Source organism: Phocoena sinus, chromosome 5 (genome assembly GCF_008692025.1).
Source record: "Phocoena sinus isolate mPhoSin1 chromosome 5, mPhoSin1.pri, whole genome shotgun sequence".
NCBI lineage: Eukaryota > Metazoa > Chordata > Mammalia > Artiodactyla > Phocoenidae > Phocoena > Phocoena sinus.
In genome coordinates, this window is record NC_045767.1 from 93,655,252 (window position 1) to 93,681,443 (window position 26,192).

The window sequence follows — 26,192 nt, forward strand, 5'->3', positions numbered from 1 at the left end:
GGGCAATTCATTGAGAATGTCTGTGAAATCTTTGGTAAGTGCCCAGTCACCAGCAAATGAAGAACAGCTACGTTAGGCTAAGAAACAAATCTGAACATAAGGGCATCAGTTCTTAAAATCTTCCTCTGCACACTGAAGAAGCCGAGAATCCAGGCCCTCTCTGCCTCCCAGAGACTGAAGGGAAGAGTGCTGGGGAGCCTGAGGTGATGATACAAGAGGCCTGCTAACAGGATGCAGAGATGACGGTGGGACCAGTTTCCTGCGTGATGGATACAGAGTGGCACAAAGAGAAAATAGAAACCTAGGAAACCACGAACACGACTTTTCATGAAGCAACTTGTGAAAATGAATACACGCAAGCACCTAGCCTAAATCCGAAGGAATTTCTCCAGAGGGCTCTGAGGACAACTTAGCCCTGTATAAATGCAGGTCTGTCTGCTTAATCTCAAAAGGCATTCTGGCTGCTTCGAAACATAAGGCAGCGAAACTGCGCTGAGCTGCACCAACTGTTTGTCGAAGGGCTTGGCCAGTGGTCCCCCAACACTGCTCTCTACTCCACAAAAGCAGCTGTTGATGACAGGGACCAAGAGTTAGAGCCGAATTCTACTTTCACAAAGAAATCGACTCACAACCTTATGTAGAAAGTGACTACAAGAAAAGAGATGCCTACCTTCCCCCAAACATGTATTGTAAACAATTTAATGCCTTTAAGAGTTGAAGGGCAGAGAGCTCCACCTTGGGTGTATTACACAATTATTCCCTTTACAATCAACTATGATTCATTCTATAAGTCTGTGTTGTGTGCCTCCAATGACCCACCCACTGTCTCAGGCCCTGGGTATGTAGTGGTTTAAAAGCACAAAACTGAAGAAAAGTCAGCCATGGGCCCTGTTGCACTTATTGTCCAGTACATACCGTGTACAAATGAACATTTACATGAGGCTCCACGTGCAACCAAGGGAAAGACCAGGTGCCGGGAAGAGACTCTTTGAGGTAGATGAAGCCATCTCTGAGGAGGTGATGTTCCACCGGGGACCAGAAGACTGAGGAGGAGTCAGCCAAGCAGAGAATCGGGAGGAAGACTGTTCCAGGTGGAGGGAACCTCATGTGTGAAGTGGAGAGCTTGGCAGGCTTGGGGAGCCCAGGCCAGGCCAGTGAGGACAGGCCGAATGAGAGGGGAGATGTTAAAGGGTGGGCAGGAGCCAGGTCACTGGAGACCTCACAGCCAAGTTAAGGAACTTGGATTTCCTCCAGAATGCATGGGGAAGCTACACAAGTTTTATTACTAGAGATGACGTACTCCGCTTATTTTTTTAAAGGTACTGCTGGCTGCTGGGTAGGTGCTGGGTTGGTGGGGACAGGAATGGATGTGGCTGTCAAGCAAGCTGTTTCTGGATAAAACACAACCAAAAGGACGAAACTGCTGATTCTGAGAACCAGGCTCTTCCTAAGGTTGTAACAGTCCATGCTAAGGAGATAGGAGCCCCCCTGCCCATCTCCATTTAAATGCAGTAGAAACCAGGAGCACAAGGGATCTGGAGAGACCACGATATCGGGCCCGGCCCAGCTCTGTATGTCTTTCTCTCCAGCTTCCCCGGACCCTCCCCAGTTTTCATGGTGCTCAAGAGAGCTACAGGAACAGGACGATCCAGAACTTTTTCTTCAGTATTGGCTGAAACTCAGTTCAGAAAGCAGTTAAGGACTCTATTGAAATACCAAATAGTAAAGCAGTCTGTATATATTCATGAATTATGAATAGTGAGGGCTCGGAATATGAATGTACTCATCATAGAAAGTAGAAATACGTAGGTGGTTGGCGTGGATCTTTTGTTTCTTTAACTATCTGGCAAAGAAAGATGATACTGGGATAGTGGATCACAGTCTTTTTTTTTTTAAATTAATTAATTATTTTGGGGTATGTTGGGTCTTCGTTTACGTGCGAGGGCTTTCTTTAGTTGCGGTGAGCGGGGGCCACCCTTCATCGCGGTGTGCGGGCCTCTCACTGTCGTGGCTTCTCGTTGCAGAGCACGGGCTCTAAGTGCGTGGGCTTCAGTAGTTGTGGCTTACGGGCTCTAGAGCACAGGCTCAGTAGTTGTGGCACACAGGCTTAGTTGCTCCGCAGCATGTGGGATCTTCCCAGACCAGGGCTCGAACCCACGTCCCCTGCACTGGCAGGCAGATTCTCAACCACTGCGCCACAAGGGAAGCCCCACAGTCTTTTTTTTAGCCCCCGTTAAATCTTCTCAAGTCAGCTCGGATTCCTGTTTCCTCACTCATAGTTGGTGATACTGAGACTGGAGAACAGCAAGAAACAATATTAAAAAGAGCCTTCAGGGCTTCCCTGGTGGCGCAGTGGTTGAGAGTCCGCCTGCCGATGCAGGGGACGCGGGTTCGTGCCCCGGTCTGGGAGGATCCCACGTGCCGCGGAGCGGCTGGGCCCGTGAGCCATGGCCGCTGAGCTTGTGCGTCCGGACCCTGTGCTCCACAACGGGAGAGGCCACAGCAGTGAGAGGCCCGCGCACAGCAAAAAAAATAAAAAATAAAAAAAAAGAGCCTTCAAGGGCTTCCCTGGTGGCGCAGTGGTTGAGAGTCCGCTTGCCGATGCAGGGGACGTGGGTTCGTGCCCCGGTCTGGGAAGATCCCACATGCCGCGGAGCAGCTAGGCCCGTGAGCCATGGCCGCTGAGCCTGCGCGTCCGGAGCCTGTGCTCCGCAACGGGAGCGGCCACAACAGTGAGAGGCCCCCTTAAAGCAAAAAAAAAAAAAAAAAAAAAAAGAGCCTTCAAAGACATCTCATAAGTTTTGCTAACAAGATTCACTATGGAATTTCTTTTCACTAGAACATGTGAGTTTAAAAATGTGTATTTGTTGTCCAGGTTATTCCAGAAAGAGGTGATTCCAGAAAAGGAGTGCTCTGGGTGCTGGTGATTCTTCCTGCACTCCTTCCAACCTGTTTCCTCCTTGGTGTGTGCATCCAGACAGCTCACTCAGGAGCCAGCCCATCCAGGGTGGGGGAGGTGAAGATTAGCAGGGAGGCTCTGCTGTGACTTAGCCCGGGGCCGCCATCAGCAACAATCAACCCCAACCCTGGTTTTATGAACCCTTGCACCCAGTTGTTAATGTCAGCTGGTCCCCTGGAGGGCATTGCTGGGGTGCTCATCTCTGCTAGGGTTGAAAAGGATCATGCACTGAAAATCCTTAAAAAGATAAGACAGTCTCATGTTCTTGCTTCCATCTCCTTCCCATTTGCCTGCTCTTCCTGCCAGCCCTTTACTCCAACAGCTTTCACCCTGGACTTTCCGTCCCTTGGTGCCTCCCAGAGAGGGGGGAGGGGGTAAGGAGAGAGAAAAGGGCTCAGCCATTGTGCAGAAAGGACAGAGCCAGCAATTGTGGTTTAGGAAAAAAAAAAAAAAAAAGAGGAAGTTATTAAATGCCACAACGTTTTTTTGAAAGCTCAGGCCTGGTCTTTATTGTTTTTCCCCAGCAGACAACGTCAGGGTCTAGAGGAGAGCTGGAAGGGCAAGCTTGCTGTCGGAATGGATTCTACCAATGGGTGGTTTTGGATGTGCTGTGTATGTTTGTGTCACATTTATGTTCATGTGATGATGAGATACCTTTGAGTATACTTTCCACCTCAGCTTAAGCCTGATGGCCCTTGGGGCTGGTGCCTCTGAGGGCTGTGGAAATCCTAACTGGAGACCACATGATGAATTCTGCAAAAGGCTCTGACATGCTAACTCTGGACAAAACTCTTTTTGCTGTTATTTCCAGCATAAATTAGGTCTTTTTAATTGTGTCTATTTTACATGACATCTTAGCTGAAAGGTGCTCTAAAATGAAGGTGCTGTTGAAGACAGTAATGAAAATGATTCGTTAATTAAGCACATACCCCATGTATAGGCACTATGCTAGACAGTTAATAGTCGTTATCCAGAAACTTTATAGGAACTCTGCAGGATACATATAATAACAGGAGCTGATTTGCTGAGGGTCGAATATGTACCAGACTCTTTCCTAAGTGCTTTATCTGAATTAGTTTAAGTTTCTCAACAACTCTATGAAAGCCATTGGTCCTTTGCACCCATTTCAGAGACGAGAGAACAGGCACAGAGAGGACAAGGTACCGAGCTGGTCAGAGGGTAAGGCCAGGACTCTGCAGCAGACTCCAGGGCCAGGCTCCTACATTGTGTGCTCTGCCGAAACAGCAGGCATTTGCGCCTTCTCCAGAGGACGTGGTGCAGGGGCTACCAGTTGGCTCTCAGAGACAGACATGAAAACACACCACTGGTACCCAGTGTGGCAAGCCCTCCTCAGAACCTGATGCGGGGGACAGACAGTCTGATCAAGAGGAGGCCTTGAAGGTGCAGTCAGAGTGTTTGGAAATTCAGGAGCCAAGACTCTCCTCCGGAGAAGAAATACATGCGTTCCCATGGTGGGACGCCCTGGGCACTCGGGCCTTAACATTTTTCTCTGCCTGCCTGGGAGTATGGAGGGAAAGGGCTATGGGAATGGTGTTAGGGACTGTGGGGGGGGGGGTGGAGTTAAATGGACACACAGAAGGCTTGCCTGCGGCACGGTGGAATCTAAACAATGTGAAATAGCTCGGCCTCAAGAGTTGGCCTGTGCCCCCGAGCTGCCACCCACTGAACGGAGCGAGGGCTGCTGCACTGGAGGATCGCTCTCCTTCCAGCGAAACCGAGACAGGAGGCCGTGGGGACTTGTCTCAGGGAACTACCTTCCTGGACAGTTTGCTTCAGTGAGGCCAGTTTTTCACTTACTTACCAGTGGCTACTGAGTTATATAGAAGGGTTCATCTTCATAACAGTCAATATATATTTCTTTCCCCCTTGGCTGGAAAAAGCTGGTATTCCAAGATTGGGAAGTGCACGTTATTGCTTCACAGAAACACAGATAGGGGAGGATGAAGACCCCCAGGAGCGCATTTGCCCTCCTTCGGGCAGAGCGCCTAGGTGGGTGCAGGCTTAGACCTCTACGCTCAGCTGTGCTGCTCTCCTCTAACCCCAGGGTTAATTCTCATACATTTTCCAGGTCGGGTTCATTCGTGCCCCCTGCCCATGAACACCATCACGCTCAACTTCCTGTTTTCCTATTTTTGCCAGAGATGCGTGTGCAGACCCGGACCCTGCAGACACAGGCACCTCTGAGTCCTTCGGCCCAGAGCACCTGACCTCTGACCCCCAGCACAGGAAAGCAGCATGGTCAGGAGGGGTTAAACTTCGGCTGAAGCACAGGTAAGAGGCACAGAGGGCTGCGCTGAGCGGTTCGGAAGAGGGACTTGGCTGCTGGAAGAGGGAATCGGGGGCAGGGCTGGTCGAGAACACAGACGCGTGAGAGAGCTGAGGAGGGCCCGGACGAGGGGGTCAGATGGAAGCTCGGGGTTCAGAAGGATAACCACCTAATGATAGTTTTCAAACTAGGTTCTGAAGAAGCATCAAGTTCCTGGGAGGTAATCTGGGGGTCCCTCAAATCATTTGATGCAAATATCTTTTTAAAAATACATTGGCAACTGTATTTAAAGCTATAATTAAAAACACTAAAAGAGATACACCAACATCTTACACTTTGGAAATGACTAATGTGTTACATTGTACAACAAGATTGATTCATCTCTGAACTGATATTCACTGAACACGTCCTATCTCTAGTTGAGGAATGTCCTGAGATTACAAAGTTGGTCTAATAAAAATTTGCAGGGGGCCTCCCTGGTGGCGCGGTGGTTGAGAGTCCGCCTGCCAATGCGGGGGATGTGGGTTCGTGTCCCGGTCCGGGAAGATCCCACATACCGCGGAGCGGCTGGGCCTGTGAGCCATGGCCGCTGAGCCTGTGCATCCGGACGGAGCCTGTGCTCCGCAACGGGAGAGGCCACAGCGGTGAGAGGCCCGCGTACCGCAAAAAAAAAAAAAATTTGAAGCTACTTATCTGTGCTTTCTATGTGCTAGGGCTTTGCATACGTCATCAAATTCTCACACCAGCGCTGTGAGGTTTGCACTAGTGTAAAGGCATCTCGTTAGGAGGCGGTAGATTCAAATCCAGGCAGTTTGAGCTCACAGCCACTCCACCCTATTGCCTCAGCAATCAGCATAACAGAATCTACTTCCTAGGACAACTGTGGGAATTCAATGAGATAAGGTATTCAGCACTTAGCACGGAGCCCCGCTCCTGGGGAACAAGAAATAAATGTCAGGTGAAGTAAACATTAGGTGGTGGTATAATGATGTTCCCGTTATCATTCTCATAATGCCTTTCATCACTGTCACATAAGTCTGTGTGCCAGCGTGAAAGGCAGTATAATATAGTGAGTAAGATGGAGCGGGGGGGGGATTGTCTGTGGAATCAGCCTACCTAGAATTCAAATCTTGATTCTGCTACTTAATAGATAACTGCAGGCAAGTTATTTAAACTTTGTTTCCAATCTATAAAATGAGTTTAATAGCTAATCTACCCCAAAGAGTTGCCGAAAGGATTGAAAATGCTAATATACATAAAACACTTAGAGTGGTACCTAGCCCATCGTAAGCGCTCAGTAGATGTTGGTTATCATTGTTGTCAATTATCCTGATTTCAGTTTGCGAGGGCGTGGCTCTTTCATGTAGACACGTGGGCTTGGATTAGAAATAAATAAACATTATAAACAGATTTATGCAATTACCCATGTTTATGCAAATATACATTAAAGTATTTGTTATATTTCCTATAATCCAACAACACTTGTATATGGTATCTACATTAAGATTCTCTGTAAGGTTTTCTTTGAAAAAAGGATTCAAAAGAAGTTTGAACATACCAGTTGAGGACAGGCTGAGATTTGCAGAAGGCTCCATCTATAAGGGCAAAATGTTGCTCCAGGGACAGCCTGAAGAAGAAGAATCCCCAAGGTTACTGCTATTCCTTTCAGCCTCCTAGGATCTTCAGAATGTAGAGGGTCAGAGCCTTTTATTTAACGAGACGCCACTGAGGTGTGTAGGTTAATGTAGCATCAGTGCCAAAGTACTTTAGGCCAGAAAGTCCTAGTTAGGAAGTTATCGCCCTGGCCTGGGTGGGCAATGATCGAGGCTTGAACTTAGCAAGTGGTGGTGGGACAAGAGATGAGACAGATTTGGTTTGAGTTTAGGAGACAGATCAAGAGCAGGTTAAGAGCGTGAAGAGTGGAACCACGCAGACCTGGGTTTGAGCTTGAAACAATTGAAATATTTCATAAAACAATCCTTAACAGTTGGATGAAACAAGTGAGCCTCAATGTGTGTCCAGTTGGCATCCTAACCACGCAGAGATTGTGGTTAGAACCATGAAGCGATTATCTTTAAAACAAGCTGGGGTTGCCCTCATCAGTGTGGTCAGAACTGGCTCATGACGCTGTGTCCGTATGAAGGGAGACTGTAAGGGAGCAGATAGGCAAGCAATTTCCTTTTGAAAACGTCATGACCTGCATGTTGCATACCTCATGCCCGCTCATGTCCTATTGGCTGGAATTTTTGCTCTACTTATACTCTAAGAATTTTACTTGTGTGTGTCTTGTCTCCAAAAGTATATCATAAGCCCCTACAATAGTCCACCTCATAACTCTTCCCTATGCTCTGAGGTCTCTGCAACCCAGGTCTTACTGATGTTGGACTAAACTTGGAAATTGGTGTGGTTCTCATCCAATTTATTCGGATCCCAAATCCTGCCCATTTTGTTTTTTACTTTTTATTTTGAAATAATTTTAGACTCACAGAAAAGCTGTGAAAATAGTACAGAGATTTCCCATCCACCCATCACCCACCTTTCTCTAATGCTAACATCTTTGAAAACCATAGTGTAAATATTAAAACTAAGAAATTATCATTGGTGTAATACTATCAACAGACTATAAGGCTTTATAGACTTTATTCAGATTTCACCTTCCCCACCACCACCCCCGCTAATGTCCTTTTTCCATTCCAGGATCCTACGTTGTATTTAATTGTCATGTTTCCTTAGTCTCCTCTAATCTGTGATACTTCCTCAGTCTTTCCTTGTCTTTTATGACCTTGACACTTTGAAGAGTATGGACCAGTTATTTTGTTGAACGCTTTCTATTTCGGTTTGTCTGATACTATCTCATGGTTGGATTGAGGTTGAGCATTTTTGGCAAGAATACCAGAGAAGTGATGTGTCCTTCTTAGTGTGTCCTCTCCCGGGTTACATGGTGTCAGTGTTTTACTACTGGTGATGTTAACCTTGATTATCTGGTTAAGGTGATGTTGCCAGGTTTCCTCACTGTAAAGTTATTGTTTGTCTCCTTGTAAACGAATACATATCTTGAGGGGGGAGATAGTTTTGAGGCTGTACAAATATTCTGTTTTTCCTCAAACTTTCTCCCACTGGTTTTAGCATCTATCAACGGATATTGTCTGTGACCGTTATTACTGTAATGTTCTAAAGGTGAGTCTGTATTTCCTTCATTCCTTCCACATTTATTAATTGGAAGTCTTCTGTAAGGAGGAGCTGTCTCCTTCCTCCACTTATTTATTTATCCAACTATTTATATCAGTAAGGACTCCTTCCTATTATTTTATTCTGTGGGTTATAATCCAATACTGTTATTTATTTTATTGCTCAAATTGTTCCAGCTTTGGCCACTAAGAATTCTTCCAAGCTGGCTGTGGTCTAAGTCCTGTTTTGAGATATGGGAAGGGGTGAGGTGCTGATGTCTTTAGACAGAGCAGACATGATGTGCTTATCATCTGAGGAGTCTCACAGGTGTTGAGGTGGAAGGTTAGTAGTGGGCACTGAGCAAGTCTAATTCATGACAGGTCACAGAAGCCTACACCGATTTTGAAATTGAAAAGAGCTGTGATCACCTCATGAGCTAATTCCAAGTCCAGTGGGTCATGGGTATGTGTAGCTCCTTTTTCATGGAGAAAATAGCCAGAAAGGATTTTCTCACTTATTTATAAGAAAAAGGAAAGAGCAAAAGGAAGAAACTCCCCTCCACCCTCACTCCAGGTATATACAGAGACCAGCCAAACCACCAAGGTAAAGAGAGAAAGAAGCTCTTAGTGGTCCAGGGCTTAATGTTCGCACACATCCAATCCCACCTTTCCTTTTTTGCTTGGATCCCTGAGTTCTCTCTTGTCGGACTTGTCAATAGGAGTCCTATGATCTAACTTATCTCGGCAGAACTTCTCCCTAAAATCTGTCAAGCCTCAGGCTAGGGTATTTCAATGAGTTAGTTCAAGAGACAAAATTTTCCAGCTTAAAACTCAAGATTTTCCAAGCCAGTGCTTTCCTCCATGAGCTTCCTGTCCCATCCTCATTCTCCACCACCAGTCACCACCATCATTATAATGACCATCTCATCTAATCAGTAAACACTTCCCATACATGGTGATATGTGCTCTGTAAAGTAAATTGAGATGAATGGGTCATAGACGCTCAGGCTTTGACTCTTCATTCATCCTTATTTGGGCAGCAGGGTTAGCAGCTGGCACTCGCACTTCCACTGGCAGTGAGTGCTGTCCTCGTCCTCCTGACTTAGCGAGCTCAGGACAGTGCGTCTCAGGAAGCCTCAGTGGATGTTGCTGTAGGACCTCTTTCAGTAGCCTCCAAAGGGTGGGAAGCTTAAAGCAATCAACACGCAGCTTTACAGACAGCGGCATTTTTGCACGCGGAGGAGGGTGCAGGTTTAGCAGAGAAGATCAATTAAAAAGGAAACTTCCTGGACTTCCCTGGTGGCGCAGTGGTTGCGAGTCCGCCTGCCGATGCAGGGGACACGGATTCGTGCCCCGGTCTGGGAAGATCCCACATGCCGCGGAGCGGCTGGGCCCGTGAGCCATGGCCGCTGAGCCTGCGCGTCCGGAGCCTGTGCTCCGCAACGGGAGAGGCCACAGCAGTGAGAGGCCCGCGTACCGCAAAAACAAACAAACAAACAAAAAAAAACTTCCTGATTGCAGTTTGATGCATGTTATCAGCAGATGATTTTCCTTGCTTCCCTCCTCCTCCTGCCCACAGAATAGAATTCTGGCATTCCCAAGCTGTGTGCTATTGTCTAAGATGCTGGCTCTTCTCCGGGAAAGTTACTAAGGGTCACTTTCTCTTCTTCCCTCTTAGAGAGCAGGAATTGAATTTTAATTGACAATCTACAGAGGTGGCTGGGAATGAGTCCCTCCCACTTGCACGGAGCTTAGTGAGTTCCAGGCGGTTCGGGCTGTCTCATGGGAGTTGCATGGAATCATTGAGAAGCCTTTGCAGCCCAGGGAGGAGCAGAAAGAGCAGTTAACAGGGTGAAATGGCTTTTTATCCCTCTCCTGAATATGACATGCCGTTGGCCAGAGGGTTGTTATCTAGGATGATTCTCTTTGCCACAAGGTAAGCCCACTATTATGTTAGAATGAGATTTTGAATCTTGCATGGCAGGATTCTCAACTGATAAGCCTTTCACAGATATCTTTCTGATGTTGTGCTATGTCTATTTATAAAGAAAAATTAATAACCAACCGCATATTAAATTTAAGCCCATTTCTCTAAATTATCATGAAAATTCTCATTATTTGAGCACCCCGGGTAATTCAGTGTACTATTAATATTTCTGTGTGGGAATTTTCAATCATTTTCTCTCCTATATATACAGTCACCATATTAATGATGTACGTATTTAGAGTGGCTCTTTATCTCATTCGGATTAGCAGTTGCTCTTTGTCGTGTACTTCATGGTTTTGCTTCCCCATTTCCCCGGGGAGTTTCAAGTAAACAATTTCTTTTTCTCACAAGGAAAGGCTACTTATCTATGTACTGGTAGCCAAGTTCTCTATTCTCATTGCCAACGTTTGTATAAAGAAAAGGAACCTGCAAATGTAGTCTCAATATTAAAAGAAAAGGTGTGGTCTTCTCATTTGAGTTTACATGAAAAGAAGTGTGTATTGAGATTGCTGGGTGTACAGTGTTTACCTCCATCACAATTGAAGGTTTAAATACTTGATTATCTTTTCCCTTTTTCACAATAATTTGAATTCAGCTTTTATCCATATACAATCTTTGATTTGAAATTTTTGTTCAGAGCTATGCTTAATGCCAATGTTTGCATCCCTAGATGCTTTTACTTAAAAGGAAATATGATATGGCAAAGAACAGGTGGCTGCACCAGTAGTGGTAATGTTCTGGATCTCCAGGTGACTTGAATCTTTATTTTATTATTACGGGCATTCATTTTGTTATTATACCATGTAAAAGGTAAAAAAGAAAATAGGAACTGCTTAGATTATAAAACACATATATAAAGAGAGGCATCCAGGACTGGTATTTCAAGTTTAATTTGGCATCCTTTCACTTGAAGGCGAATGAATAAGAGAGAACATTCTTCTGAGTTTTATTATTTTCTCCCCAACAGTGTCAGGTTATGTGTGGATCGTGGTGGTGGTTAAACTCCTCCTTGTTGTGAAATTAATTATGGAAATGCTGGCGGGTAGGAACTGAGGGGCTGGAACAAGTGTTCATAAAGTTTTCATCTACTTTGCCTTAAAACCTTCACTATTCTTTTCATTCAGGTCTTTTCTGGTATGATTTTAAAATGTGGATCCTTCTTTTGACCATTGTTCAAGGTCCCTATCTAAAATTAATGCTTTCTGTCCTTTTTTTTTTTATTTTGTTGTTGTTGTTGCCTTTAATTTCTCATTTGCAACCTATTCCTCTAAATGAGGAGAAAGTGAAATAGAGAAGAGAAAAACACGATACAATGCATGACTTACTCCAAAAGAGAATTCAGTGTCTTTAGTGTTAGAAGTTTGGGGAGCATTTATTTGTTTTTGTTGAATGGGATGGTGTTTAGAAAAAAAGCACTACCAAAAGGTAAGGCGTTGGCCTCACACACAAAAACTTTTCGTTACTGTTTTGGCAAATGAAATTTAGCTTATACTTCAAGCATTGCATAAAAGTTAATTAGCTTGATTTTGAAATGTCTTGGTTGGTATGTGGTGTAAAGGGTATCCTTTAAACCCTCAAAGGACAATCTTCTGTGGGATTACACACGGAGGAGGAGGGTGTCCAGCCGTAGTGGTGGGTACCCTGCCCCTCCTGCCCTCAGCCCTGCCGCCCCCTGGGTGGAGGGCATGAGCCCTGAGCACCTTCATCGTGTCCTGCTGAGCTGTTCCCCATTTGCCCAACAGGGGTCCTCTGGGAGAGCCTCCGAACAATTCGGGGTAACACACAGTGTTTCTGGTTCTCTGTAACTATGTCATCCTCTCTGAGATCCATGAGCATATATTTGTGGATGTCTGCATGTGTCTCTGTGTGGAAGATAAAAAGAAACAACATGAAAGTGATTTCTCTTTCAGCCCTGCCAACATATTCTATGACACAGAGAAGTAGTAGAGGAGAAAAATTTTAAATCATAATATCTGATATCTCAAGAAATCAGTAAAAACCAGTCCCTCCTTCCTTCCTCCAACAAATAAAATGCCCAGTTGCAAACTGAGAGTTGACAAGAAGAAATTGTTGATAATTAGTGCTTATGCTAGTCTATGTATGCTATGCGATTCTATTGTAATCGAATTTGAAAATCAAAGAAAAACAAACATGAATGCTGTTACAGAGCAAAGATGTTATAGCGTTCGTGTCAATTTCTGCCGTGACATATAGGCAGATGTTGAAGTGTGGGGAGGAGAGCTGAGTATTCTGATTACTCTGTAGATATCAGAGTTGAGGGGAGGAGGGAAGAAAGGGGGACATATTGAGAAAAAAGGCACTTCAATATCATCACGCATTGGTGGCTAAGTGAAAAACACCCACCCCCATGGCTATGCTCTCTTTTTTATGGTAATAGTTCTGTGTGGTCATTAATAAATTTTAATCTTTTTTTTTTTTTTTTTTTTTTTTTTTCGGTACGCGGGCCTCTCACTGTTGTGGCCTCTCCCGTTGTGGAGCACAGGCTCCAGACGCGCAGGCTCAGCGGCCATGGCTCACGAGCCCAGCCGCTCCGCGGCATGTGGGATCCTCGCAAACCGGGTCACGAACCTGTGTCCCCTGCATCGGCAGGCGGACTCTCAACCACTGCACCACCAGGGAAGCCCCAATAAAATTTAATCTAAAAAAATGTTTCAAAATGGAGAGTGAGGAGGAGATAAACTAGTAGTGAAATGATGTTGGAGCCAGTGTGGAGGAATGGGGTAAAGTATCTTACAAGAAAAGGTTTTTTGGTTTTTTTTTACCTTTTATGCAAATTTTAGATGTTAGAGTCTTACGTCGTCGTCGTCTGTTAGCCGACTTCACTCTTACTTGTGATTCAGTTGCCAAAGCCAAAAGTCCCCAGGGCATATTATCAGGATGTGACCTTTGAAAAGAACTTCTCTTTCCAGACAGGACTGTGTGTTGCCATGGGGTTATATTACTTAATGCATACCTTTCTACCCACTGAACCACTTTTTAAAGACACAGATATTAGGCCATTATAAAAGCCTCAGAAATGTTTGCTTGTTAGATTTTTCTGTGAATCCAAAAAGTCAAAGTATAGCCTTGAGTAGCCCAGTAGTCATAGAAACTAGAGGTTAGGGATGCTGAAAAGGGCCAAAGGATATCTCAAAAGCAATGTCTTTGCCAACCATGTGCTAAGGGACAATTACACCTTTTTTTACATTTTGGAAGATAATGGGTGTTTTCAACCCTGAAAGTTCTTGAGAGCTTGTCCGTCTCCTGTGAACATGTAGAAAACATATCTCAGGGCTTCCCTGGTGGCGCAGTGGTTGAGAGTCCGCCTGCCGATGCAGGGGACACGGGTTCGTGACCCGGTCCGCGAGGATCCCACATGCCGGGGAGCGGCTGGGCCCGTGAGCCATGGCCGCTGAGCCTGCGCGTCCGGAGCCTGTGCTCCGCAACGGGAGAGGCCACAACAGTGAGAGGCCCGCGTACCGCAAAACAAAACAAAACAAAACAAAAAACAACAACAACAAAAAAGCCATATCTCAACATAGGGTGATTCTTCATTTATTCCAGAGAGAGTTTCGTCTGGATCTATGAATGAAACAGTGCTATGAGTACAGTCCAGTGCATCTTAACTTGGTCTTAGTTTTCAGTGGCTGTATATTTTTATCGTCAGTATTTGGGGCACATAATCTTCCTATAAACAGGAAATGCCTAGAAAGGCATTGTTGTTCAAATATGAATCATCTATTCTTCTATACTAAAGAAGGTGTAATTATAATATCCCCCCTAAGAATCACTTGCACGATGACATTTAATTATTCATGTTAAGTTTGTTCCCCCTTTAAAGCATGAAAGGGGCAACTTAGCAGTAACTACCAAAATTGCAAGTGCATTTTAGTTTGAGCCAGCAATTCCACTTCTAGGAATTTCTGCAGATATGTGGACACAGACAGAAAACTGTGCAGACATGGTTATTCATTGAAGCATTATTTGTAATAACAAAGACTGGAAATCAAAAAGTGTCTACAAAAAAGGGTCTGGTTGAAGAAATATGTTATATGCACACGATGGAATACCAGGCAGCTAAAAGGGGGGAAAAAAAAAAGCTACGAGGAAGCTCTGTAGGTACTGATATAGAATGATCTCCAGTAGATGTTGTTAAGTTCAAAAAAGCAAGGGGTAGAACACCACATAGCTTTCCTTTTGTGAAACGGGTGAAAAGACATTTGTTCATATTTGCCTATACTTGCATAACAAAGCACTGGAAAACATACATAAGAAATTAACCACAGAGGTTTGCTTGTAGGGGGAAGAGAAATGGGTGGAGAGGGCTGGGAAGGAGAGTAAGACTTCTTAATGGCTTTGATCTTTTTTTTTTTTAAACTGTGTGAATTAATTACCTATTCAAAACAATACCTGAAGTAAATTTGGGGAAAATATTAAGATTTGATAAATTTTGGTAATGAGTACACATGAGTGTTTTTTATATTCACTTGAGTGCATTTATGTGTGTTTGAAGTATTTCATAATTTTTTAAAAGATGAGGAAAAATAGGAAAAGAAATAACAATGATACACAAAAGAACCTTAAGAAACATGTTTTGTCCCCTGCTAAGCACAAAGTGTTCAGTAATTGTATCATGAAGACTCTCAACCCAAATCCATGCTATGTTAATTCTGGTAAACCTAATTTACAGAATACATTGATATTAGTGTTTTTTCTTTCTTTTTTGGGGGGAGTGGGTAAGACTAGAATCTTGTTATGATGGACTTTGTTGTCTACTATAGCATCGTGTCTATTATAGCACTAAACAAATGATGGCAGATGGGGGTTAGTAAGTGAATTAAGAAACATGATGTTTTATTTGGTAGTGCTGGTATTGAGTGTATTTGGTATTTTTACATGTTCAACTCATGTCCAGTTGATAACTAGCATGGTTTATAAAGTTAGTGCACCCAGAAGAGCCCAAGCAAAGTCTCAGTCATAACGGCTCATCAAAGAACAGCATCAACAAAAAAAATTAACTCCAACTCTTAGAATTTCTTATTATCCAAGTTGTGGTTGTCACCTTCTCCATTTATCCAAAGCATACCAGTGCTTCAAGGTCATCCGAAGTCCCACTCTACTACCAGGCCTTTTGGCCAACTTCAGACCCCATTCTTGATCACTGGCAGCAAGGTGCTTAAACCAAAATCCTCAGGAGCTAGCATGGCCCAGTATGATCTCATGACTTTCCTACCATCTGCTCTTCATTCCCAAGGCTCTGGGCTACAGTCTGTTCTGCTTCTTGAAATCCTCACATTTATTCCTGCCTCAAGGCCTTTGTGTTTCTTTTTTGCTTTGTGCGCTAAATACTCTGCCCCCAGCTCTTTGCAAGGTTGATTCCTTCTTATCATTTAGATCTGGTTCGGGTGTAACTCTCTCAAAGAGGCTGTCCCTGATCCAAAGCAGGATCCCCGGTCACACTCTCACATTACCCAGTTCTATTTCCTTCAGAGCCCGTATAAGTACATGAAAATTCCCTGTTTATTTGCTTACTTGTTAATTGTCTGTCTCTCTACTCTGCCCACCTCACCTCTTTTATACTGCTCATTGCTCAGAAGTTAAGAACACAGGTTCCGGGGACAGATGCCTGAGTTTAAATATCAGCTCTGCTCCTCAAAACCCTTGTGACATGGGCTTCCCTGGTGGCGCAGTGGTTGAGAATTCGCCTGCCGATGCAGGGGACGCGGGTTCATGCCCCGGTCCGGGAGGATCCCGCGTGCCGCGGAGCGGCTGGGCCCGTGAGCCATGGCCGCTGGGCCTGCGCGTCCGGAGCCTGTGCTCTGCCACGGGAGAGGCCACAACAGTGAGAGGCCTGCGTACCGCAAAAAACAAACAAACAAACAAACAAACAAACAAAAAACCCTTGTGACTGTGGATGGGTTGCTTAGTCTCTCTTGATTACCTCATTTTCTCATTAATGGTCCTATGTCATAAAGATACAGTTTAAAGGTTAAGTGAGAAACTGTGTCAAGTGCCTGGAATGATGCTTGGCACTCAGTAGGCACTCAGATATTTTTCGAGTGAATGAGTAATACTTAGATGCTCTTTAATATTTTTTCTTGCATCTGAGGCTCCCCAACAAGATTATAAACTCCTTGAGGGCATCTGTGACCTCCCAGAGCTCCAGTTGTACTTCAGCAGGGTAGAAGGCGCATAGTAGGTGATCAGTGAATACTGCTCGAAAGACGTGAACTGCTTTATTGTAGGTTTCTCCAAAATATGCTTTCATTCCTGAATCTCTGTGTGTTAGGGCAAAATCATCTAAGAAGGACATCATGCCACTTGCTAGTTCCAGTTTCATCAGCCTACCCATCCCACGCAATTAAGCTTCCTTGTTTGTGGTTAGGAATGCAACAAAAGGGCTTTGTTTGAATTACATGCACACACAAAACTTAGTTGGCCCTATTTTAAAATTAAATCGTCTTCTGACTCTTATTGATATACTCATGATGTAATATGCTTTAGGCAAATATTTCCTTATCTTCGTTAAGATCAGAGGGATCCTAAAATGTCAAAGCATGCTGTGCTCTTTAGGAATGCTTATTAAATTATTTGCATCATTGAAAAAGTCAATAAACAGCTGTTTGACTTTTTTGGTTATCTCCAGGTACAGTGAATTATATTTTCAAAATGAGAGGCTATTTTTAAAATACTTGGCTTTTTTAATAGGTAACGCATGTACACAGACATAATTCAAAAGTTAGAAAAGGAAATAGAGTGAAAACTAAGTTTTCCTCCCCAGAGGCAGTCATTGGTTCTAGTTTCTCAAGTGTTCTTCCAGAAATACTCTTTACATTAATAAGTGTAAGTGATTCTGTATAGTTTTCCCCACATACAGCAGTATACTGTACGCACAGTTCTGTATCTTACAATTGTCCTTTAACCATATATTTTGGAGATATGTCCATATCCATATGTATAGAACTACTCAGTTCTTTTAATGGCCACATACATATTCCGTTGTGTGGAGGTACCACACTGACTTAACTGGTCTGCTGCTGTTGAGTATTTTGGTTGTAATCTTTTGACGGATATGTTATTTTAAAATTATTTTGCTGAATGTTGCCAAACTGCTCTTTATTCAGGTGCACTGATTTACACGCCCACCCTGCTCCAGCCAGGTCCTAGAGTTGGTGGGCTATATTTTGGTCATCTTTTTCATTGTTCTTTTTCCTCATTTCATCACTTAATTGTACATATTGGAAGAATCTTATAAAACAAAGATTTCTCTCTGAAACCTCCCAACATATGTTCTGCATCCAAAAGAAAGGGGTATGTTTTTCAGAGCCTACTGATTTGCTTGTTTCACAAGCACCCTGTTCTTAATGTATCGATGTTACACCTGGGATGAAATCTTCCTCTACCCCAGGACGAAGAGTTAACCTCTGCAATCTACCCCGGAGAAGCAGCTCCGCAAGTTGGGTGTCCTGTCTTGGCATTGCAAGTCTTGGGCACTTACTTTATCTTTAAGAATTATTTCTAAAAAAAAAATAAAAAATAAAAAAAAAAAAAAGAATTATTTCTTTATGATTTATTAGAGGAATACTTCATTCGGTCTCCCCACCAGAATGTAAGCTCCCTAAGGGCAGAGACCATATCTTAGTTATTAAATCTTTTAAGTATCTCTAATCAGTTTTGACTCTTCAGTCCTCATCTGTCATGCCCATGAGCCCCATCCACCACATCAAGCCCCTCACTTTTCCCTCTTTGGGCTTCCTAATGAAGATAGAGGACAGTGGGTGTGAAGTCCCTCCAGCTGTCCTCCCAGCCACTCCCTTTCATATGAGCATCAACATCTTACCTCCTCCTTTCTTCTCATTTACTTCGGTGGACCTGCCTTTACTCCTACGTAAGGTCGTGTGCTCTAGAATCCCATCCTTGCCTACTTCCTCATGAGGCTTACGGAGCGTCATCCTCTCCTCATCCGGTGTCTTGGGCTGTGCGTGTATGCACTCCCTGTCTCATACAGATTTGCTCAGACTTCTCATTATTTAAAACAAAACAGCAAGAACAAATCCTTTTCACTCCCTGGCCCCCTCTAGCCTCCTAGCTACCACCTTCTTTCTCCCCTTTAGAGCCAAGGTCTTGAAAGAATGCTCTGTCTCCATTTTCTCTCTCATTCACCTCTTACCCCATCCTAATCAGGCCTCTGCCCCTGTCATTCCATTGCAAAGACTCATCAGGCATCAAATCCAGTGGACGTGCATCTACCCACATCACACTCACCTCTCGGTAGCAGTTGGAATGATTGACAGTTCCTCCTCCTTGTCCCCGCTAGGATGCTGTGAAACTCCCATACTCTCTTGTTGGACTCTCCCCAAGCCCGTTCCACCCCCAAACTGTGATAGTTCTCGGAGGCCCATCCTGAAAGCACTTCCTTTCTGTCTCCTATGCACTGTCCCCAAGCAGCTTATCTTTTCTCAGAGGACATGTGTTTTATGACTCCTCAATGTGTATGTGCAGCCCAGACTCCAGCCCTGTGGGCCCCACTGCTTCCTGTCCACCACTGCAGTCCCAAAGGCCCCTCACATTGCACGCCCCAAGTGAGCCATCTGCCTCCCTGCTCTGTTTCCCCCCTTCCTCGCTCCACTCCCCTCCCTCCATCTCATAGTTCTTACCATTCTAGTTCAAGCTACAAACATGAAGACCGTCCTTCCTTCTTGACTATACTCTCTTCTACACCAACCACATCCAAGCGCTCACTAGGCTGGGAATTTCGCCTCCTGGGTGGTTGGTTCTTAGATCTGTCATCCCTTTAAGTTCACTGCCCCTGCCTTAGTGCCGGGTCTTGATTATCTCTTACCCTGGCCAAGACGATAGCCTCCGATCTTGTCTCTCTCAAATATATTCTCATTATTGGCAATATCTTCCTGAAACTCACATTTGAACATGGCCCTCCTTGGCTAAGGTTCTTCGGTGGCCTCCAAACCCATAGGATACTATTCACACCCTTCAGTGAGACCTGGACTCACTGAAGACCCTCAGTGAGACCCCCTAGCTCTTCACCTTCATCTGCTGCCTTCCTCTCTCACTCGTCATCTCCTCTCCACCTACTTTAGTTGCTTGTACCGTGTTCTTCTGCATTTCCATGCATTTGTCATGCTGTTTCTTCTACCTGGATGTCCTTCCCTTCCGTTTTCCGCCCCCTGCCATCTGGAGAAATCTTTCATGGTTTCATGTTTTCGGTGACTGCCTCTTCTGAGTTCACTGAGCACCTTGTACGGGTCTCGATTACGGAACCCATCTCAGTGTCTTATAGCAGTTTACGTGGCTGTCTCTTCTACAGTACTGTGAATTATTTGGGTCTAGTGATACTTTGTTCTTCTTTGGATCCCCAGTGTCAGCATAGTGGCTGCCATGTAGAAAGTCTCTATGGATGCCCTTGAATGAATGGGAAGGAAATTGAAGAAAGGTCTGGATAGCTTACATTTAAAAGGGAGCCTTGCTATTGCTTTTTTTGTTTTTTATTTTTTTGCGGTACGCAGGCCTCTCACTGCTGTGGCCTCTCCCGTTGCGGAGCACAGGCTCCGGACGTGCAGGTTCAGCGGCCATGGCTCACGGGCCCAGCCGCTCCACAGCATGTGGGATCCTCCCAGACCGGGGCACGAACCCGTGTCCCCTGCATCGGCAGGCAGACTCTCAACCACTGCGCCACCAGGGAAGCCCCTTGCTATTGTTTTTAAAGCACAAAGGGAAATTTTTTTTCACTTAACCTAGGTGAAACAGTGTATCTCCATTGTCATCTGCACAGCCCCCTTTTTTTTTTTTTTGCGGTACACAGGCCTCTGACTGTTGTGGCCTCTCCTGTTGCGGAGCACAGGCTCCGGACGCTCAGGCTCAGCGGCCATGGCTCATGGGCCCAGCCGCTCCGCGGCATGTGGGATCTTCCCGGACCGGGGCACGAACCCGTGTCCCCTGCATCGGCAGACGGACTCTCAACCACTGCGCCACCAGGGAAGCCCCACAGCCCCCTTTTATACTTCAGAGTCTGATTCAGAACCTTCAGCAAGGTGTCTGACCCTTCATGAAGGAGGTGTACCAGCTGATACTAAGCCTAGGTAGCTACATTCTGTCAATGCTTCAGGGCACCTCCTCTTCTCTCCATTAAGATTTCAGTCTAGAAATCCCTGAAGGTGTTGGTAAACATTATCTCACTTTTCTGCCAAAAATAATGTTCAGCCACTCTCTCTTGACTCTGACCTTCTATAGTAGTGTAATCCTCCTTACCAAATTCATCCATCCTTCAGTATTGCAGTCTGAAGAACACCCACTTTTCCCCTTTGGCTTTGTCAGTTCTTTGTGTTATAAGGGCAGGATGTTTAAAGGTGAAGTCATTGACTTGCAAAATGAGAAACTGTTTTGGAGAGCATCTTGTTTATACTCCGCAGATCAGAGTGTGTTAACACCAAGGTAGCTGGTAGTTTTTATGTCGTTCTTACCAAGATATTAAAATAATAGCATTTATCCAGCATCAGAATATCCCAGAGAACTTCAAAATCACCAGAAAGTCCCTTGAGAGGTGGGCAGGAATTATTGCTCCCATATTCATATACGGACAAGTAGTGCAAAGAAAGACCAAGGCAACTCCATGTGCCTTAAATTAATAAAGCATGAAACGTTAACATGTAGGAAAGCTAGGTGAAGGTTATGTGGGATTTTTTCCAGCTTTATTGAGATATAATTGATACGTAACACTGCAACTTTAAGGTGTAGAACATCTTGATTTGATACATTTCTAAATGGCAAAATGATTACCACCACTGTATTAGATGCCAGCTGCATCCAGTCACATAGTTACCATTTCTGTCTTAGCTGGTGAGAACATTTAAAATCTGTTCCTTTAGCAACATTCAAGTATGTATATGATACGGAATTAGCTATAATCACCATGCTGTACATTAGATCCCCGGAACTTGTTAATCTTTTATAACTTGAAGTTTGTACCCTTTGACTAAAATCTCCCCATTTCCTCCACCCCCTCAACCCCTGATAGCCACCACTCTACTCTGTTTTTCTGAGTTTGTCCTTTTTAGATGCTACACAGAAGTGAAATCATTCAGTATTTGTCTTTCTCTGTCTGGCTTATTTCACTTAGCATAATGCATCCAAGTTGTTGCAAATGGCACGATTTCCTTCTTTCCCGTGGCTGAATAATATCCCATTGTATGTATATATGGCATCTTCTTTATCCAGTCATCCACTGAAACTTAAGTTGTTTCTGTATCTTGGCTATTGTGAGTAATGCTGTAATGAACATGGGAGTGCAGATATATCTTTAAGTTCCTGATTTCAGTTTCTTTGGATATATGCCCAGAAGTAGGATTGCTGGATCATACTGTTAGTTCTATTTTTAAGGACTCCATACTGTTTTCCATAGTGGCTGTACCAATTTGCACTCTCACCAACAGTGCACTAGGGTTTATTCAGAAATTCTTTAAACTAAGTTTGCAATATTTTTACGTAACTGAAATCATGTCAAAATGAAAGGGAAAATAAACATATTAATAAAGCAGAAAAAAAAAACAATGGTTACTAAGAGAAGTGAGCAGTAAGATCCATTTTCCAGTATTTACTTGATTGTTTTCCATCTCTGAGGATACAGCAGTCTCTGCTTCCAAGTCCATAAATCTCATTGGTGAAGAGATCAGCTGAGATTGCTCCTAACGCTGGGGGTCCCTCTCCTGTGTCTCCTCAGGCGCAGTGAACCTGCGGGCCGACCTCATTCTTGGCATTCAACCAAATTTGGGGAGAACCAACCCGATGCCAGCATGATGCAGATATCTCAGGGCACGATTGGCACTCCTTGGCCCCAGAGCTACCATTCCAGGTAAGTGGCCACAGCTGAGACCCAGGGGCTTCTTACTTTCAAATGTCCTGTTCCCAGAAAAGATTGTTTTCTTATACTTATCTTGAGTATTAAGTCTCTCTTCCCACTATCCTCATCCTCTTAAAACCCCTAACGGTGTACGAGTCTTCTTCATATCCTGGGCTAGACTGGCATGAAGGGAGGACAGGATTATTTTGAACACTGACTGCTCATTTGAGATATTTATGGGGCCTGTTGATTCTCAGTCAGACATTTCTCAATTACACGTTATAGCTATACTATAGCTCAATTACATGTTTTTCTATACTAGAAAAACTGACAACTCCCTCCCTCAGTGCTTAATGTCCTTTCTTCAAATATGTATCTGGTTTTTTAAATTAATTTTTATTGGAGTATAGTTGCTTTACAATGTTATGCTAGTTTCTACTGTACAGCAAAGTGAATCAGCTCTACGTATATACATATCCCCTCTTTTTTCGGATTTCCTTCCCATTTAGGTCACCACAGAGCATTGAGTAGAGTTCCCTGTGCTATTCAGTAGGTTCTCATTAGTTATCTATTTTATACATAGTATCAATAGTGTATATATGTCATTCCCCATCTCCCAATTCCTCCCACCCCACCCCCTTCCTCCTTGGTATGCATATGTTTGTTCTCTATGTCTGTGTCTATTTCTGCTTTGCAAGTAAGATCATCTATACCATTTTTTTAGATTCCACATATATGCATTAGTATACGGTATTTGTTTTTCTCTTTCTGACTTACTTCACTCTGTATGACAATCTCTAAGTCCATCCTCATCTCTACAAATGACCCAATTTCATTCCTTTTTATGGCTGAGTAATATTCTACTGTATATATGTACCACATCTTCTTTATCCATTCCTCTGTATCTGATTTTTATCTGAATGATTTTATTCAGTATTTGAACTCCCCAGTTGGTTTTTCTCCTTCCGTGAAAGCCAGTTATCCAGCTTAGCTCCAGTCGAAGCAGTTAACACACCGAGGACTGCTCAGTGTATACATCATCTCGTGTGGTCCTTCCTATACACCCTTGAAACAGATACAGTGTTCTTAACTCCATTTCGCAGGACAGGATATTGAAGCTGGAAAGATGGCTTTGTCCAAGGTCAAACATTTGATCAGTACCCAAGTCAAGACTCAAATCCAGGCTAGGTTTCAAAGCCGTTGCATGTAATCTCCTATACTTCCTCTACACCAGTTATACTAGTTATTCTTCCTCTGCTTTTCTAGTCACTATATCCGTCAAGGTCCAGTCAGGGAAAAGCAGAGCCATCACGGGTATTACAGGAGAAGGGATTTATTATAGTAATCAGACCTTACACAAGTGAAGGGGACTGGGGAGAAGGGAGCCAAGCCTGATCACCCACTTAGTTCTTTATATTAAAGAGCTAAGTCAGGGGCTTCCCTGGTGGCGCAGTGGTTAAGAGTCCGCCTGCTGATGCAGGGGACACGGGTTCGTGCCCCGGTCCAGGAAGATCCCACATACCGCGGAGCGGCTGGGCCCGTGAGCCATGGCCGCTGAGCCTGCGCGTCTGGAGCCTGTGCTCCGCAGCAGGAGAGGCCACAATGGGGAGAGGCCACAACGGTGAGAGGCCCGTGTATCGAAAAAAAAAAAAAAAAAAAAAAAACCTAAGTCAGGACGCCCCTACATTTACTTACCACTTTTTTGGAAGTACTTGGATATATAGGTTATGGTAGGGAGGTAGGAAAGTCAAGGTAATATGGGTCTCGCATGCAAATGAGATGCAAGGGCTTGTCTGTATCAGGGAGTGGAGGATGTTTCTGGAAGGATTCCTTAACTACCAGGTGGTGGGTATGCATTTGGCGAGGACTCAGAAGCCCTAACACTCATGTCTGGTCAAATCAAGGGCCAAATCCTGGAGCTCTGACTGGTGGGCATGGCTCCCAGCACGTTAGAATACCTCCCTGGTTACCCTCCTTGTTACAGGCACTCCTCTCCCTTGCCCGTGTCCCTCCCAATAACCCTGAAAGAATTTCTTCTCACCATCTGAGCCATGTGTGCTCCGGGAACAGAGCTGCCAGCAGTGCCCACACCCCGTGCAGGAGCAGTGCTTTTGCTCTGTGGGCACAGCGGTGTTGAAGGCCTTTAGAAGGTTAGATGCAGGGGCCTAAGAGTGTGAGGGAAGGACAGCACGATGGTGAGCTACTTGGGCTTCTAAGTGAGACCTCGGTTTAAATCTCCACTTCACCGCCTACTGCATGAGCTTGAGCCGATCACTTCACCTCTTTGATCTTGGTTTCCTTGTCTGTAAAATGAAATTCAGGATACAGATCTCATTGGTTCATAGTGAGGATTAAGCAAAATAACATATGCAAAACATTTAGTGTAGTTCCTGAAACATAGTGAGCACTCAGTAACTATGAAAACTAATTATAATAATTAGGCTGAAGGCTTGTCAGAGGTACAGTGAAACCTCGTAATGGACTACGTTAATGGCATAAACCGGCACACACTTACAAAATGCAGGAGTGTATCAGCAGGGTACCCCTAAACAGTGGGGCCCTTTGGAGCCTCCTAACCGCTAGCCTTAGGAGGCCCTCAATCTGAAGTCATACTGTGATCTAAAATACAAGCTTGTCCAAAGGCAGAAATAAGACGACTGCAATCAGTGCTTAGAATAAGTGCTCACAGTAACTAAGGTGAGCTCCAAGAGGCCTCAGGAGAAAGATGGCGCTGGCATCAGAAGTGCAATATTCTGAAGGCTCTGCTTCTCTACCTGCTGTTTCCTCCTCATCCCAACCTCCAGAGGCAGGTGGATCTTGTACTGTACCTACCAGTCTGTCATCTAATTCAAGCTTCAGCACAGCCTCCCGCTGACACAATGACTGTCAGCACAAAAGCTCTGTGGAGGAAGAGGGAGGGAGAAAGGGAAGCTCGGGTTACCCAGCTCCTGCTGCAGCCCAGAGCATCCTGTGGTCTGTTCATTCCATGCCTCGGTCTTGCAGCTCTGAGTTCTGCTCAGAGGGTCAGCCCTTGGCAGCTGTAGACGGAGAAGCTCTCCTGGCATGTTTCTGAGGAACACAGTGGCATCTAGTGGTCTGGTGGGTGGCATTCCTCTGACAGCCTTCTGACAGTTCCAGAAACCAGAAATATTACCTAAATGTGTGGATCTGCTTCTCATAAAGAAGCAGGAGAAAGAGGGAGCTCTAGGGTTGGGGAAGGGCAGGAGTGAGGAGAGAGGGAGAGAGAAGTTCAGAGAGACTGGAGACGTAATTTTCACTGTCCGCAAGCTAGCCTGGGTCTGGAATTCCACCGAAATTGTATTTCAGCCTCTTTCTGTCAGGTCCTTGTCACTGCCTTTTTGCTGTCATGCAGAAATCTCACAATGGTCCTAAAGTATTAGGACTTCTAAAGTCCTGTGTACTTTAGAAGAAACTTTGAAAAGTCATGTAGTCTGGTCCCCTCCTAAGAGGCTGAAATAACAGTATCAAAATACTAAAGAACCAGTATGTGTTCATTGATTCACTCCTTCAGCAAATATGTGTGGAATACCCACTACGTCTCAGATAAGTTCTGATTATTGAGGGTACAAGACTGAACGAGACATAAAAAGCCCCCAACCTGCTGTATTTGTTTCCCCAGGTGTGTTCCATGGAATAATAATCCATTAGATACTCCTTGGGAAAAAGCTTCTAGGGTCACATAAGTTTAGGAAACACTGCTTAGTATATTTTCCTTGAAGAACATCACATGAGCAAGTTTATTTAGGACTCAGGAGTCTTAATTACAATTATTTAAGTCATCTAGCCCAGTATTTTCCAAACATATTTGGTCACCTAAGCAATTAATATTCTGGGAGTACACTTCAGGAAATGTTTGCATACACTTGTGCTTTTTGCTGTGGTTTGAGTGTTTAGAAAATATTAATACTTTCAAACAG

The 26,192-nt window shown here is 44.4% G+C and overlaps 1 protein-coding gene across 6 annotated transcripts in view; it reads left to right on the plus strand.

The window, feature by feature from the left end:
• The window catches only part of SHROOM3 (shroom family member 3), a 311,495-nt gene that overhangs the window by 247,155 nt on the left and 38,148 nt on the right, over window positions 1-26,192 (plus strand). For all 6 annotated transcript variants that reach the window (XM_032632338.1, XM_032632340.1, XM_032632339.1 and 3 more), the window contains 2 exons: window positions 5,120-5,251; window positions 22,135-22,266. In XM_032632338.1, the coding sequence (XP_032488229.1) occupies window positions 5,120-5,251; window positions 22,135-22,266 (264 nt within the window). The remainder of the gene's footprint in view (window positions 1-5,119; window positions 5,252-22,134; window positions 22,267-26,192) is intronic.